The 17,874-nt window shown below is 37.2% G+C and overlaps 1 protein-coding gene across 1 annotated transcript; it reads right to left on the bottom strand.

Annotated features, from left to right (window-relative positions):
• Positions 1-7,932: 7,932 nt before the first annotated feature.
• Positions 7,933-16,207, bottom strand: LOC139751270 (uncharacterized). Its single transcript, XM_071666573.1, has 7 exons — positions 16,051-16,207; positions 14,120-14,349; positions 12,587-12,711; positions 11,314-11,387; positions 10,396-10,502; positions 9,693-9,882; positions 7,933-8,433 (listed from the first exon to the last, which is right to left on the bottom strand). Exons 1-7 carry the CDS (start codon positions 16,088-16,090, stop codon positions 8,000-8,002), a joined length of 1,200 nt encoding a protein of 399 aa, XP_071522674.1. The 5' UTR covers positions 16,091-16,207; the 3' UTR covers positions 7,933-7,999.
• Positions 16,208-17,874: the final 1,667 nt, after the last annotated feature.

Raw genomic sequence — 17,874 nt, 5'->3', positions numbered from 1 at the left:
GAGCACTTGATAGAAACATGTATAAGTAGTAGATAGGAACACTAGGTAGAAGAAATAGGTAGGAACATTAGGTAGTAGTAGTCAGAAGGAGCCTATAGAAGCACTGCACTAGAGTTGCCCTCTGCCGGTGGCCTGTTAAGGGCAAGGCATTGAATGATAAGAAGCTGCATTGGAGTTCACCAGTTATGAGACTTGCTATGGCCACCCCTTTTAGGGAGTTCCCAGAGGAAATGGTTGTCAGAGATACAGATTAGACCCAGTAGTCTTTGATTTCTAGAATGAAGGTTTTCAAGTCTTAATAGTTATTCTTTCCTATTCATCCAGCTTTTTAACCATATTTCATTTAAAATGATAGGAGTGAAAAATATTTTGAGTGATCAGGGCCTGAATATGCAGGGAGGGATAGTGAACTGGAGCGATATGGTTTACATGGGTCAACATGCTATCATTGGACTAAACTGGGGCATTACAGCCCTTATCTGTTACTGTCACCAACATGGGAAACTGCAAATATGGAAATAAAAGGAATTATTAGAAGAATAAGAATATAATCTTTCACCATATTTATAGAAACATGAAAAATGTGACTTGCACAGAAATCTCTAGCAAATCTGATTAGAAAGTCAAAATACAGGTAATTTTCAGACCATTATTATTTTCAGAACTGGAATGAAAGTCTTCACTACCTTCAATATCAGCTTATAAGTAATGTAATGGTGATTGCCAACAGGAATGATTCTGAAATAGTAACCCCTAACAGCAGCTGATACTAACTGATGAACACTCTCTTGGGAACATCAAATGAAGATGTAGGTCTTCTCAACTGTTTTAAACATCCAGTTGGCTTGTCATATGTCATGTAGAGGTCTCTTACACTGCCAAGATGGCACAGCAAAATTTTCATCTGCAGTACCCTTACAACCACCATTATTCATGGTTATCTGCATGAAGCTCAAACATACATGGTCATCCATTTGAAAATAGGTTGGATGAACTAAATTGGTGAGGAAATTAGAAAATGATTTTGAATTACGTGACTTGCCAAGCAGTTTTGAAATTAGATTTCGTAAGGAAAAGGAGCCAATCACCAGTGAACTTGCTGTACTGGTAAAGGTAATGGAGGACTTTAGTACTATTATGTAAAAACTTCAGATATTTGTAGAGAGAAAACACTTCAAATATCCTCCCTAATGCATGCCAGCCACTCACCTACTCACACCTGTATGTAAAGTGAAAGATGTAATGTTACATGTTACTTTTCAGTAACACTGCCTGTATATGAAGTGATTTTATTTGAAAGATAGTACAGTTTCCAGTATGATAAAAGAAATCTTTTCCACATTTAGCAGCCTATCTATCTTACTGATATTTTGAGTGAGGATGAGATATTTCTTAATATATTCATGTTCTTTACCTCCAACACTGTACCTGTGTATGAAGTAAAACCACATTAAGAAAATAAACTCGTAAAGAATTGATCATGACTACATCTCTTAAGACGTGTCAAACACATCACTCACATGCCCCTGGGTGTTCATTTAGCACAGGATTAGGCCATTCCAAAAGTAATTATAAACCTGTAAACTTCTGTTACTTTTGAATGCACCAAGCCCTTCCGAAGGTAACAGTGTTACTTTCTGTTACCTCTGAATGCTAATTCATCATTGCATAAGTTCTTGACCCCTATTCATTTGCGGCATATGAAAAGAGGGTCAAGTTTGGATGTTAGCCTGGCGCTGTTTATAAGTCAGACCACTTTCAACTTGAATCTGTCAACTAAGGATGTGAGAGCAGTACCCCATAAAAAGGATGAATCAATCCTTTGTATAAACAGAGCGACTTCAGAAGAAAAGAAGATTTGACATCTAAACAAGGACCCCAGCTTCTTAGAAGCAAACTTAGATGTTCTTGTAATGTGGGGGTCTCAAGAAAGAGTGGATGTTACAGTAATGGCAAGTATGTTCATTGAGTCAAGGTGGAATTACAGAATAGTCAAAGGAGAGATGAGAGTTGTGAGGGGTTTTTGATAGAAAGATGGATAGTAATTGGATCTTAGAGGCATTAAACTTAAGATTTTGTCTACCCCACTAAGATATCCTGTCCAAGTCTGAGTTTATTGAGGAAGCTGTGTCAAAACGAGATGCAGATCATGTGAGAGAAGAGGGAACAGAAGTGAAGGATGTGGATGAGTGCAGGGTTGAATAATTAGTTAGATATGAAAAAGGGATAAGTGAGCGTTTGAGTTTAGAATACTGCTATTGAGCTGTACGCCATCACTGAAGGTAAAGCAACTACAGTATATATATATATATATATATATATATATATATATATATATATATATATATATATATAGCCAATTTATATATGAGTTATGTCAATCTGAGCAGAATAGTTATATTGCGTTACATGTAAATGGCAAGGTAGATGGGATTTGGAAGCCCCAAAGATTAAACGACAGAGGATATGATTGAGAGAAAAGTATTGGCTCATTAGAATGATCTGCCGTGCGTCAAAAGTAATCTTCATTTTAGGACAATTGTTAATTAGGGATTCATATTATGTTGACCCACGGACATTCATGCCCCCTCTATTTCCAGCGGTTATATTCCAGTTTTGAGTCTCGTAGCCTAATTTGAATTTCTTAAATAACAACGTAAGGAATAGAATATTGTAAAGGAATCTAGAATATCTGAATCAATAAAGTTATCCAAGCTTACCCCCCCCATGCTTACCCTAACCCCCCCACTAACTGCCGCTTCAAACGACACCGCCTCGTTTGACATTTTCCCCGCCACAATCGCCCCGCCCACAAAGTAGTCTCAGTGTTGCTCCAGCCACGGTCGAGTGTGGACGTACGAATGGCTACGGTCAGATATTTTTTCATTTTTTTTTTTTTTTAAACTTGCCATCGTGGTCGACAGTCTTGGATTTCTGACGAGTGATGTGGATGGGATATTATGATTTTTTTACGGTGGTTATGAAGAGAGAGACGTTCTCTAGGAAAGCATACCATTTAAAAGTGATTCAAAATCTTGTTCAGCAAGCGATCGAGGTTCAAGATGGGCAGGAAGTGATAGTGTGTTGAGGAAGTGATCACTAGAAAGAAGTGACTACTTTTGGAATGGAAATCCGTTGACAAAGGCCCAAAAGCCAGTGAGGGGTAGTTAAGCCAGTGAGGGGTAGTTAAGCTCCCGTCCTTAAAGAGGATTACCCAATGAAAAGTGGTATTAGTAACCCAGGGGGAAGAAAAAAATACCTAAGTCTTGTTAGTCCTCCATGACAAAGGATGTGGCATTAATTGAAGATGGTGATCCCAGACAGAATCTTGCTACTTTAAAATGGCTCGAGGAAAATACTGAAGTGTGCTCAATTTCCATACCTTTCTTATGAACCATAAAATTTTAGCTTGGCCATGTCGGCACAATAATGCTACATCTCAGTAATTATTAAGAAAACAAAGAAATGGAGGAACATTCTGTCCCATAAAGCAGAGTGAAGATTGAGAAAAGACCTTAAAGTGTTTGCATATGTGAAGGGAAATATGGCGAGAAAAAAAAAGAAAGAAATGTTACAGTATTGAAACCGACGGTGACAAATGGTTGGTGTCAGTGAGGAACCACATGGGGAGGGGGAATTATGTCACGACTTGACTATTTACTAGTTACATTACGTAGTTGTAATAAGCTAACAACAGTACTGGTTTCTCAACCCATCAAGCCAGGACCAGAAGCTGTCGTGGAAGCATTTCGTCAAAGGTAAGAATATCTTGCTAATGTTTTCTTATTTTTTTTTTAAGTAATAATGGATGGAAAGAACGGGGTTTGAGTGTGTGTATATAAAGGCGATTGTCCTGTGTATATTTACTGTTGTACATCGTTAGCTCAGAATGGAAGACTATAACAATGGGGTTCCTTAATGACTGAAGTGGTGTCCGTAGACTGAAAAATTATCAATATATATTACGTGTTTTTTTTTGTTTGTTTTTTTTCCAAGAGAAGGAACAGAGAATTGGGCCAGGTGAGGGTATTCCCTCAAAGGCCCAGTCCTCTGTTCTTAACGCTACCTCGCTAATGCGGGAAATGGCGAATAGTTTGAAAGAAAGAAAAATTACGTGTTTTGTAACTGATTGGCGAAATACTGCTTGTAAAAATACTAACAATGTTTGTATTACGTATTTTACTAACAACTGGAAGGTGGTTGGGGTGTGTGGTGATTTTACTGGTATATTGAATTACTCGTTAGGGAGGGAGTGATAATATCCCTGCTATTTTCCCTTTCTCATGCGTCTATTTGCTTGTAAACAAGGGCATCTGTAGTTAACCCAAGTCTTTCAGACATTACGTTTTTGAACTGTATGTAGAAATATATCAAGAGTGAATCGTATGATAATGTATTCTGATATATTAAGTAAGAAGTTGACTAGTTACTTGGACAATGTAGACTTTATTTACCGAGAACAGGCTGAGGTGCCGTAAGGCTGTACGTGATTGGTGGATGAGTAAAAGGGGAGGTGGTATAGTGCCCGCAGAGGTAGTTAGGGTCACAGGTCAATGAAGACTTAGGGTAACAGGTCGTAGCTGGCTCCTGTCAGTTAGGATTTTTATGTTTGGCGTTTTAATGGTTGGCTTTCGTCTGCGGGACGATTTTTGTCGTCTGCTTCGGCCATTACGTGTGATTATGTTAATGAGGGTTGTGCTTAGTCGTTTTACGTACTAACTATAGATTATTAGTAAGCGATCGTGTCATTTTCACGTGTGACATTGCATATTGTGTAGTCATTTCTTGGGTTGAGTAAGAAAATTAGTAGAATATCAGGGAATGGATGAAATACCACAAAGTACCAAATTGGATGTCATTCACCCACGGGTGGTTGTGTCATATGTTGTGTTCTGCGCGTTCGCCGTTTTCTTTGTGGCCATATTCTGTTACTCTGACATAATTAGAAGTTATGATTGTTCTGCCGTTGAGAAACAAAGGCATTCATGTTGAGAGACTGGGCGGGTGGGGGGAACTTCGTAATGAACCCGAGATGAGGACGGAATACAGTGGATCTTAAGTTCACATCCCGCCGAAATCAAAAATGTTTCTTCCTTAGTTATATTATAGTTTAGATAGATAGTCCAGAACAAGAGACTGTGGATAGATAGTCCAAAATATGGACTAGAGACTGTAGATAGATAGTCCAGAACATGAACTTGAGTCTGTAGATAGATAGTGCCAGAACATGAACTTGAGTCTGTAGATAGATAGTGCCAGAACATGAACTTGAGTCTGTAGATAGATAGTCCAGAACATGAACTTGAGACTAATATAAAATTTATGGTGTAGCGATCAACCATCCAGAGCTATTAATCTTCGCGAAACCTGTTAACATGTTTAGGCAACACTATTAAGGGTGAAATATAAGATCGTTTCTAATTACTTTATTGAATGATCCTTTTTATAAGTATGTGGTATAGGTTTGAGTAACCTTCTTTCTGTATTTGTGTGTGGCATCACTTCCTCTTCATTGAGCAAAAAGACCACGAAACAATTGTCTTGGATACAACATCTTAATGGAAGTTTTAATTAAGTGTTGAGGGTGCTATGCTGTAAGTTTTTTTTTTCAGTGTGGTTTTAAGTAAATGATATAAAAAAATACTAAAAACTTGACATTGGTCGTTATTGAACTGTGTATAGGCATTAGATACAAGATGACTTCTTTTTTTCCCATATTTATATGATATTGTCTGAAGTAAAGGAGCAAAAACACCATTACTCAAGTTACCCTCTTGATTAACGTTCCCAGAATTCCTCAATTAGAATAAAGAAAAATTAAATTTTTTCGTCAAATGCGTATACACAGTAGATTAAATTTAATTGCTGCTGATGCCAAGGTTTGAACGCTTAACCCAAACTCGCAATTAACTTGTTAATGACAGCATGCAATAAATCAAGCATCGCTCCACTTTCTGCATGTTAAACTGGACTGCAAATAACACCAAAGTTCTCTAATTAAACTTGTCGTTTTTCGTTTGCGTTAATAAGCCATCGACTTCCCCAAGTTTCGCAAGGCTCCAAAGCTAGTTTTAGGTTATTTAGGATTACTCTAAGACCCATTTCTGTGTCGTGGTGTTTTTTAAGCATCTCTTTGCGGTGACGCCCTTGCTGCCCAAGACTCCGATAATCCTAGTAGGATGAATGTGTGAAAAGGTGGACTCCTTTTAGAGGAAAGTCTTTGACGAGACTATTACTCCCAAACGTACAACCTCGCCAAAGATGTATTTTTCTGGCACAGTGTAACATTCAAGTGGTAGTGTCGGGGTAACGCCTTGCTAGGAGTTGAGAATATAAATAGAAATCATTACTAAAGAAGCTTAGCATGGTAAAAGCTGCATTTATGTGTCCAGTCTTAGGCTAACAGATCGCCATCTTGAGAACGGCCGACTTCTGTTGAATGTCATAGAAAATGGGTGAATTTTACATGACAGAAAACGGTTATGAAGAGGTGTGACTAAATCATGTATGGGATGGTTGGGTTGGGATATATTTTGTACAGGTTCCAATAATACGGATGAGTATCTTACACTATATATATATATATATATATATATATATATATATATATATATATATATATATATATATACAGTGTGTATGTGTGTGTGATTTTGGTGTTAACACGTTGTTAGTGGATTTAACATAGGCCTTGTTGACCCTGGTAGGTGATAGGTCAAAAGTACAATGAACGAACGCTATGTAATAAACGTTCATTACTTCTCAGACATAAGTGATATGAAAAGATATCTGAACAGGAGGAGGAATGCGAAAGCGAAAATATGACCCACCCATAGAGACGCGTATGTAGACCTAAAACTCAGCGTGCATATTTTTGCATATATGCATAGACATGTGTATGTTAAGATTCGCCAAAGCTGGGATTAGTATTGGCTTGTCACAATTACAGCCCGTTATCTGGTGTGCCATTACTGGCACAGGTCTGGCTCGTGTGCCACCAGTGTATTGAGCTCTTGTGTGGATGTGTTAAATTATTATTTGCTTCATCCCAGATAATGTCGATGCGAAATACATATGTACCTTCGTTTTTATTTAAACTTCGTTTGCATTGTAAGACAGGTATATTTTCAAAGGCAGATATGCAGGCCTAAGTGTGTCAGGTTTAAGTTTTCACTAAAAGAAATGAATAAAGTCTTGCTTATCCTCCTTATGTTGTTGCTGCCAAGGAGAGAGGAAGTGAGTGAATGGGCCATAGAGTTATAAGATGATTTCATTTTTCTTAAACACGAAGGGAGAATCCCTCACATTGGTGTGGATTACAGCAGTAATTTTAAGGATGAGTGGTTGGCCTTTCTGGATGACGTCCCAACAGAATTGTGGGTTGGTATACCTTCGTTATTGTTTATATGTTGGTGACATATCTTCAGTGTAGGTTAATAAGCTTTTCAAAATAATATTCATATGATGATAGTTTGTTTTTGCATTGAGATTACTTATTAGATTCATGAGAGAAACTGTTAGTGACTGTTTTAATAAGGTTTCAGTCGTGTACCACTCTGATATTTATAGAATATACTGAAATAACCCAAGAAAATCTGTGGATGAAGTAACTTCATGGACAATCCAGTGTATTTCTACAAGATGATGTGGACTTTTTTACAGACGTGGCTATGGTGTGCATAAAGACCTGGTCTGGTCTACTGTGTCATAGACGGGGCCACAGTTTAAAAGAGACGGTTGGGTGGGTCCAGAATGGCCATTCAACTATATATGTATATGTATAGAATTGCATGGTATTTTGCCAAGAAGCAGTTTCTCCAGAAATACAAGCTTCCAGGGATGTCACCATACTGTACAGTGTTACACAATTGAAGGTCAAACCATGGCACTTGCCTTTATGCACTGGTTAATCAATTAAGGAAAGGGACTCCATGGTTTCTCATCATAATATATTGTTTGAGCAGAACATAATAAAAGTAATCTAAAAGCTAAAAATAAGCTACAAAGGATCAGCATAAGCTTTGACAATTATGATTCCTTGATTTGGGCTGTCTGAGGCTTGATCCTGCTGGTTGTGGGTAGTTATACACTGGCCTGCTTCACTGTCAGGCTGAAAGTGTTGTTGCTCCTTTTCTAGAATGTTGTTGATCTGCCGTAGCTTTGATAGAATTTGGCTGAGAACATCATTCGTTTGTTTATATGCATCACGTTTTATAAAAGCAGTCTCCACTTGGGATTCCAGACGCTCTAAACGACGACTAATATTATAAGTAGTCTCCAGCTGCCTCACGCGGCCTAGGATATCCTTTTCTCTGCCTCCAAATTGATCACTTCCCCTCATGGCCCGTCGCACACCAGAGGCTCTAACTCTGCTGCCTCTTGTATGCACTGGAACTCTGGTGCCTCCAAACACTGGTTTGTGGTCTACTGGAACTAGAAGTAAAAGAACTGTATTGGTTGTCTTTGAATATGAAATCCAATGCATGAAGATACCAACTACTGTCAGTAAGCGTTGCTTTTTATTAGGAGCAGAATTGCATTACATATGATAACAGATCAACTGATGTACACAACGTAAAAAATCTATACACTTAGAGTATACTTACTTACATGTTCTTGATGTAAAGGCCATGGTTAGCAAAATGACAAAAAAGGAAGTGGTGGCACTTTTGATGTGGAATGAGTTGTTGGAGTGTTAATGAGAGCACATAACTGAGCTCAAGGGTGATATAGGCTAGAATGAAAGTAGGCTCTCAGATGGGTGGTTTTTAGAGTTTATACATCAAAAAGTGAGTAAAGAAATGAATGTATTTTGCAAGAAGCCAAACGATGTTTTAGCAGGTCTGACTGAATGGACTGACGTGTTGTTTGATATGAATGTAAAGGTAGGGGATGTGGCAACTGAGGGTATACTCAACAGACATGGAATATGTGGTGTAAATGTTGACAGGGAAAAACCTAATGGGGAATGTGCATTGATATGGAACACAGTTTTAAAAGGTTCATTCTTGGGTGTATACATGGGTAAGTGGAATAGGGCTTTACAGATGTTAAATTGAAGTAACTGTTCACTGACAGCTCTACAAAGGAGAGACAGATAGATATAGACATGCTGAAATGGGTAGCAGGTGGAATGTTTGATCATTTCTTGATGTAAGTGGGAGTGAAATTTGCTAGCAAAATCAGGAAAGATGAAACTATAAATGTGTAACAGAATTGCTGAAAGTGAGTGGCATGTGTAAACAAGTGCAGGCAGAGTCTGTTAATGCCCAATCCAAGGTTAGTCCTTTTGGGAAAATTTTTTCAACAGTTCTACATGTGATAACAGACTTGCTTCTTAAATGAAGACAGGTAGTAAGTTGTGAAGAAAAAATGAAAATAGACATTTCCACATTCCATCTATGATGTCATAGAGGCATACCTCAAAGAAACCAATCCTTCAGTCGCAAATGCTTATGCCATGCTCATAAGAAGTAGTAAACCATTGGACTGTGTGGCCTAACCATAAAAAAGATGCATGTAAGGGATTCTCCTTAAGAAACAAGGATGATAAGACAGAAGCAGTAAAGACAGCAAAGACGTGAAACTAGAACTGCCCCTGAATCACAAGGGATAAGCTGTGAGAAGAGGAGGATGGAAGAAATGGTGCTTTCAACTTAGTGCTTGAAAATAAGAGAATTTCTGAGACTTACTATTGGTAATGACATTGACTGCATTTGCAATGTCTTTAACTTTGTTATAAAGGGGCCACAGTGGCACACAACCAGTAGCTTCAGCTTCATTCTGGTGAAGATGTAGGCCATCTTGCAAGCTGACCCACTTGCGCTGACACTGTTCATATGTCACATCCTGGCCTTGCATGACCATTTGCTCTGCAATTTCCTGTTTTGAAACGGATAACGTAAAATTATTTCACAAAAAAGGATGAAGTAAAGGATAAGCTTAAAGAAAAGGTATGAAAAGAAAAACAGGACTTCCCTGTATTAAGATTTGGTACATATAGTTTTCCTCAACAGGATTACTCCCTGAGTGAAAGGGGTGGAATACAGTTAAATAGGTGGTTTTATTGGACCCATAATGGTAATTCATGTATGAGATAAAGGAACAGTTTCAAAATCTTCCTTAATCTTTCATTTTTCATCAGAATGTACTTGACTTGAGCATTTGACACATGCATATTGTTCACATTCAAGGCGAGAAATAATATATCTATGATTTAATGATTCCTTTCCCATATTAGAGTAGAAGTTACGTAAAATTGCTCCATTCCATAGTTACAAAGGTCAGTTCTGTCATACATTATGTAATCGACAGTTACTTGAATGGTAAATTTAGATATAAATTACCTAATAACAAAAAATACTAACCATAAATTACATAACAAAAAACACTAACCATCCATATGTCATTGATGGACGTAGGGGGAGAAAAAAAGGCATCTCGATGCTTAAGAATAAGATCCAGCAGAAGACGTATTGCTAAATCAGTCCACACAAAACCCTCTGTTGGGGAGAAATATTTCATCACTTTATTACCTTCACTACATAGAAATATACATGCATATATATATGCAATCAATTATCTGTCCATCCATCCATTTTTTCAACCATTCAAATATCCATCTACCCAATGGCTGCATATTGAGAGTTTAGGGGCCCTAGGGCCAAAATATTGCTTCCCTCTTCCTTTGGCAGATCTCTTGAAATATGTTATGAAACCAAATATGATAATCACTCATTCTGAATAAGGTGATTACACATTTCCAGATTTCTGTTAATTTCACAAATCTACCCACCCACAAACCAAGTTGCCTATCTGTCAACCTACAAACACACCAAGCTACCCATTCAACAACCAACTCACCTTTTTGCCAACAGATCTACTAGTTCATCCACAGATCAATCAGCTTATCCACTCATTCAACTACTTCTCATTATATCCTGCTCCAGACCATCCTACCTGTTCACCTACCTACTATCTCATTCATATGATTACCCAGCTCATATCAACCTAACCATTACCTCTCATCCATTCTGATCACAAAAATATACCCACTCACCCACAACTATAAGTTGAGAGGTATTGGTTAGGTTGATACGAGCTGGGCAATTATATGAATGAGATAGTAGGTGGGTGAACAGGTAGGATGATCTCGAGCAGGATAGATTGAGTGGTAGTTGGATGAGTAAAAAGGTTGATTAAGAGACAGGGTCCAGCAAGTGTAAAACTATCTCCCCAAATGAAAAAAATGGTAGAAAAAGAAAGGTACTTGTACACATATATAAACAGGCATATTTCTGCTCACTCACTCACCATCAATAGTTATCTCTTGGTAATCAGCGAGAGATGTCCTAACTTCTGGGACTGAAGTTGCACCATGATTCATCCTGAAAATACATAATCACATAGAGGAGCAATTCTAATAGTATTTCTACCTTTTGTCCCACAATGGACCATATTAAAATGTTTGCATTATATACTAAAAGAGAACATCTCTGCAATGAAGTGCATGATCCATTTAGGATGCCATTATAATTTGACATGTCCCATATTCAAACCATGGTGGCACAGTTTAGACAAAGTGTTCCTAAACATGTGGTCGTCGCACTCCCCAACACATATAAGGGCTTTAGAATATAGACTAAATATCATTGGCAGGTGTGTATCATTGTGTATAAGAATATTATGTATGACAAAATATGCATCAAAACAGAATCGTCACTGTAGCTGTGAACAGTAACAGTGTTCAAGAAGCAAGAGATTTTATATTAAACAAATAGATTAAGATATCCAATGTTGATTAATAAACCCCGGGACTCCCTTTATGGGGCTCCTACAGCACCAAGTATGCCAGTAAATTACTACCTTAAAGTATCCTGATATATTTCATTTAGAAGAAAAGGCATTTAATGCATTAAAACTATAAATGCAGCAAAGACTGAGTGAGACCCACACAGTTGGATATAATCATTAATTTCTGACTGGTATCTAACCTTCTAAGCAATTCTGATCTAACATCAATAGTTGTAGCATTACCTATATATTCTCCTGAGTATATTTGACATTCCTGCCAGACATGATGAAATGCATACACCTACAGTGTATGCATTAAATCATGAGGTACCAGTAAACACAAACGAATGCATCTTACCAGTTGGTGGGATAGAAACTAATTAGTATTTTGTCATAACATCATTGAAATATGCCTGATAAGTACAAAAATACCTCAGGGTATGCAGTAATATTTCATCATTAAGAGAAAAGATTCTTGTAGACATTAGAAATGTAATGGTAATTTTTTTTAAAATATTGCAAATCAGGGCATGCATATCACAAGTCAATGCAGTGTACCTTAATTCTAAAATATTGCAAGTCCAAAGTGACACAAGTCAAAACATTGCAACTCAAAATACTGGTGTAAGTTACATAATTCATCAGCAACATATACATAAAACAACGTACACTGGGGTGACTTATGACAGGGCCCTTCCGTACATACTGGTAAATCAACAGTGGTCTTGCAGTGTGTTATATTGTTATGCTGTAGTTGCCCTTATAAGTAATAAACCAAAAGAAAAGAACTAACGCTTGCTCTCTCATTCCAAGAGGGTCAATCTCCTTGCCAAGGATATGGTGCAGTGCGTCAAAGTATTCAAACCTGTAGCCAGTGTCACCATGAATCTGCTTTTGCAACACTTTCACATAGGTGCCCTGGGGACAAAGTAGAAGTGGGTTAAGTCCAGTGATAATAAGGCAAGCATTAAAGAGTTACAATCAGTTATTGAAATTACAAAGAGTAAAAGAAATTTGCTGAACAAACTAATCAAAGCTTTTCCTTGCAAGGTTCTCATATTAGGGAAACCAAATACAAGGGTTATATCAACTAATAGCTATATTTACTGACTGGCTCATGGGATACTTATATTTTACTTAAGATATACAACTTCCTCAATACTTCCTATACTCTTTACATTACATAGAAATTAGCCACAAATGATCCTTACCCCTGAAAAGCAGTCATGAAAACCCTACACAAATTCCAGCCCAAAACAACTGTTCACTTACCCTTCACTCCTACTAACAAAATGCAATTAAAACCTTAAATACAACTCCACCAGGCATGCCCTCATCTGAAACAACACTCTCCAGACATGTATAAGTTGCACTTTCTCATTTGCTTTCTGGACACTGCCAATCTGTATAACTTTACAAATCTTGATTCAATATATCACAAGACCTCACAAGCCAAATATGTAACTTCCATACAGAAGAAATCTAACATTTATTCATTCACCTGTATACACCTAGTCTCCTCTGTCTGACACTTCATTATCCAGTGATTTGTTTATAACATAGTTATGAAAAAAACAAATAATGTTAACAAGGAAACAAAAAGTTTCAATGTAACTACCTCAAACCCCCAATAGTTGTGGACTGTACTCATGAGTGACTTATGCTTGTGGGAAGAAAAAGTACAGGAAGAGCATTAGCTTGAAGGTAAACTTAAACATTTTGAAGGGATTGATACTCTTCATTGTGGTATTGATACCACCAGAGCTCTTGGCATGCTCATTACATCGGTGAAAATAATTCTTGAGCATGTACAAAGAGTAAAGTACAGCACCTCCAGTGTGGTAACTTTAGGGGCAGTGAAAATTCATCATACCATTTCTGAAACTGAAGTTATAGAGCAAATGATGAGCACTTGGATAAAGGATCAGAATCAGTATGATATGCCTATACTTAGTGTAATGTATTTTTAGCTTTATATCATTTGAATACTTAGATTACTGATGCAACTGTATTGTACTGCATGTTTCTTGGAATTTAATTCACTTTTTTGTATGAAAATTAGGTTAAGGAATCACCCTTAAGAACAAGAATTCCCTTTATCCCGCTGTCCTGTAGTAAAGTGGGACAACTAACCAATTAATCCGTCGAGTTGCATTTTTCTAGAACACATCACTAACATTTAGTAGGGACTACGTGTAGTCTTCAGATGACAAGTAAATATGCAAAATTAATGTCCATTTGTGAGTCGTAAATATAAAATTCATTTCAGTGTTTACAGCTTGAACTGCATCATTAATAACCCAAGTAAGAAAAGCAGCAAACCTACCTTTAGGTTCCTCCATTTTTTATCACATTCACTGCCAGTGCAGTTGTAACCTTCCTCTCGCATCCGTTCTGCCACAGCATTCCAGACGAATTTTTTCTTCTTAGTGCCATCGTAAAAATCTTCAAAGAAATCTTCTACTTTGCTGATTAGGGCATGCACTTGACGGCGACCCCAGTGGAATTCTGTCATGTGCTTTCTTGGCACAGGTTGTTCACTTATGACTGTTATCACTGAAGAGGACCAGATGAAGCATTTTCAATAAAGTAAACATTTAAGCAGAACAGGAACAAAGGGGGTGCCAAAATGCAGCTGTTGTATTACAAGGCAAGAGTAAAAAGAGGTATCATCAAAGTAATAAAGTCATCAAATTTTGCCATCACTGCATAAAAAAAATCTTAATGAAAAATTAGTCTTTTGAAAATTGAAAATCCATGCATTTATGGAACATAATCACCAAACATTATTAGACTTTCTGGAGAGGGTATTCTTATGATCATTTTACTTTCCGTTGTTTAAGGTTATGGCTTTTGAAGATCTGATCTGCCTTTTACTCTTCAAAGAGGTGTCCTGCTGGCATGAGGTAATCTCTTGAAATATCAGGGTTAGGACCTTTTAACCCTTGGTTTTCCTGATGGGGAATCACAGGCTTTTCCCATCCATTATTATTCCCCCAGCTGATTGACAGAAATGCTCATTTCAGGGCTGCCCTCAGCTAGTGAGGGACAGTCCGAAGGATGAAGACATTGACTCACTTGCTCTAGGCCAGTCAGAGATTAGGATTCACAGATCATGAGTATCAACCCAGAGGCAGATACACTTGTTAGTGAGAAAGGGTTGTCAAAAAAAAAAAACAGGAAAGCTGGGTAGGGTAAAGTGACCAGGTTAAAATGCTTGAGACACCACCTTGGAGGAAAAAGCTTTCCCAGTTCTTCAAAACTTGTATTTTCCTCTTCTGCCGTCTGCCCCATACAAATGAGAGCATACCCACATGAAAGAGGAAGGCTTAGGGTAAACTTTAATAAGAATAAACCCAAAAGCAGAAATTAATGTCTTTATTGGTGAATTAGAGGCAAAGTGGAACAAGTCTTTCCAGGAGGAGGAGTCTTGAGAGCCACACAGGTTAGATTCACCATGTCTTGCCCTAAGGTACAGTCTAATGAAGGTGGTAGGTAGATCAGTGTAAAAGACCACTTTATTTCATATAATTCAATGATGGACTATGCTGAGAACTTTGTTCCGCAAGTGTTATTGTATACTGTAAAAAAAAGTCATTGTAGAACATAATTAATTCAACCTTCAAGGCTATTAGTGATGCAAAACTAGATTAGGAATTCTCGGCATTTACCAAAGATCTTAGTAGTCATAACTACCTTAATAGGCTTAAAAGAAATCCTCAGTTGTAACCATTTTGATACTATGTATATCATAGTCATAACCACTTTAATACTATGTATATATACCTAGTAGCTTATTTTTTGTATATTATCATCTCATATCATCAAGAGCCGTTTATTAAGTTGGTTGGGTTTGTGTTTAAAAAGAATTGTACATGGATGATACTCAAAATTCCCACTTTTATATGTCTGCCGGAATTCATTTCTCATTAATTTTAAAATTTAGCTTCTCTCTGAAATGTTCATATTAATCACAAGGATCAACGAGGTCTAGTTAGACACCATCAGAGTCTAATAAAAGCAAGGCTTACAAATAACAGAAACAGTTATGTATGAACATGTATCAACTTTATTCTCATTCCCATGGAGTGGATCCAGTGCATACATGAGTGTTACATTTTAAACTTGTAAGTAATTGTACTTTTATCCCATACCCCCCACAAGATGACCGCTGGATAAGCACACTCAGCCAGTTCTGCTCGCACAGCAAATACCTGGGGAAAAAACGTAGAAAAACGAACTCACGACAACTATTACCCTTTTTGTCGTCGTTAGCATCTAGTTTGCTGTCCTCCATGATGTAAATACCAACAGTTTTAGCAACTGGTTGTCTTTTAAACCGAAATTAGCAGGAATCCTGCTAGAGTCCCACGACTACACAGCCATACCAGCGTATCGTATGTAAACAAAAATAAAGGCGCTCGACCAATCAACGACTAATTCCGAGCAGTTGTAGCCAATCAGAGGAAAGCAAGCTCTGTAAAGATTATGAATATAAAATTGTATTCAATCAAATGTAAATATATGTAAAACGGGTATTTATTTCGTAAGATAATTATAATTATCCATCCATTATAATATTAGTGTATCGCAAAATAATCCTAGTGACTATTACATTTACTTGGGAATGAAGAAAACTAAAGCGACCGTGGCTCCCAAAGTTGACTAGCTTACTTTTTTTTAGTAAATGTATTTACGTTTTCTTGATTCCTTGTGCATAAACAACTATTTATGAGATCTTATGTAACACTTCTTCATGCATTAACAGCAAAACAGTTGGAAATTTCGATGATATACCTTAATATCGTTTATACTCTTGTCTCCTGTTGAAATTTTAATGTCCTAATTTGTTTTATGAATTTAAACATTCCTTTACTTACCTGCATGGCACTAGAGCAGTTAACTAAGTAGTAACTAAGATATAAAAGCGTTCACTGTGAATTCAAAGAAGTCCCAAGAATCATTAAATACCAAACTTTGATTTGAAAAATCGGTCCCAAAAATCAACGTCATATCACTTAGGTTTTAAAGTTTGACCCAATCTGTAGGAGTGATAGAAAACGTTATAACATCAAAGAAAAGAGATGAAAACTTTATTTCTGTTCTGTAATTTGGTCTTGAAGATTCATTCTCAAGGAGGTAGGTGATCATTGGCTCATACATGGCCTCGAAGGCTTCAGAAATTAGACAGAAATAGTGACGTTGTGAATTTTATGTTGGCTCCTGGGTTTTGTTGAGGTTGGTTGATCATTGTTCACTCCCTTGTGTAAAGAACAAATCACAAGAGTTCGATACCCGGGGTTGTTTTAAGCGGTTAACTTTCATACATGAAAGATTTGAAATAGATATAATTAAGGACATTTATAGAAAGTAATCTTGTCGGGTTTAATGTTCAGGGAATATATATATCGTTGTTTTGAAGGTATGGTTTGTTTGGGAGCACAGGTAAAGAAAAATCTTATAAGAATGGTTGTGAGGTTTTAAAGAGAAGAGGTGGACAGTTGTAGAGGTTAATGAAATGAATTTAAGCCTTGTTGCAGACGATGATGCCATGGGAATTATTGTTAATTGTATGCGTTGAGTGAGGTGTGTGTGTGTGTGTGTGTGTGTGTGTGTGTGTGTGTGTATGTATGTGTGTGTGTGTGTGTGTGTGTGTGTGTGTGTGTGTGTGTGTGTGTAACAAAAGGTGGAATTTTTTTTTCATCAAAGATTCATTGGTGTGTTTTCATGTAGATGAAGGCACTGTGGTAATATTGTTTTTCTTTTTTTTAACGAATTGTCCCTGTACGCGTTTTCGTATTAGTTGCTCAAGGACAGGATTAAACTTCTTTTCCCCATTTTTCGTAAGATTTATATAGGACATTAAAACCTTTATAGATAGATAATAGGGCAACAAATAGGACGGGACATGGTTAGTGATCGAAACGGACATATTTTAAGTCAACGATATTAAAGATTTTCTTTTATGCTTAACCTGTTTAAATGCCTGGCCTAATCATTATCAAGTTCACGATAGCCTTGATTAGTTGGTTGGGTACTCAGACTTTAAGCCTAGCGACTGCCACGGTCGTAATTAAGGCT

The sequence above is a fragment of the Panulirus ornatus genome, chromosome 11, assembly GCF_036320965.1.
Source record: "Panulirus ornatus isolate Po-2019 chromosome 11, ASM3632096v1, whole genome shotgun sequence".
NCBI lineage: Eukaryota > Metazoa > Arthropoda > Malacostraca > Decapoda > Palinuridae > Panulirus > Panulirus ornatus.
The sequence above is the reverse complement of the archived record's forward strand: the minus strand, read 5'-3'. Positions and strand labels throughout refer to the sequence as shown.

Bases quoted from the DNA above. Each gene is read 5' to 3' on its own strand.
- LOC139751270 (XM_071666573.1), bottom strand. From the start codon at position 16,090: ATGGAGGACAGCAAACTAGATGCTAACGACGACAAAAAGG. The intron at 14,350-16,050 runs GTAATAGTTGTC...GGTCCTCTTCAG, and splicing joins TGCTAACGACGACAAAAAGG to TGATAACAGTCATAAGTGAA. The intron at 12,712-14,119 runs GTAGGTTTGCTG...CTTTGTCCCCAG, and splicing joins AAAAATGGAGGAACCTAAAG to GGCACCTATGTGAAAGTGTT.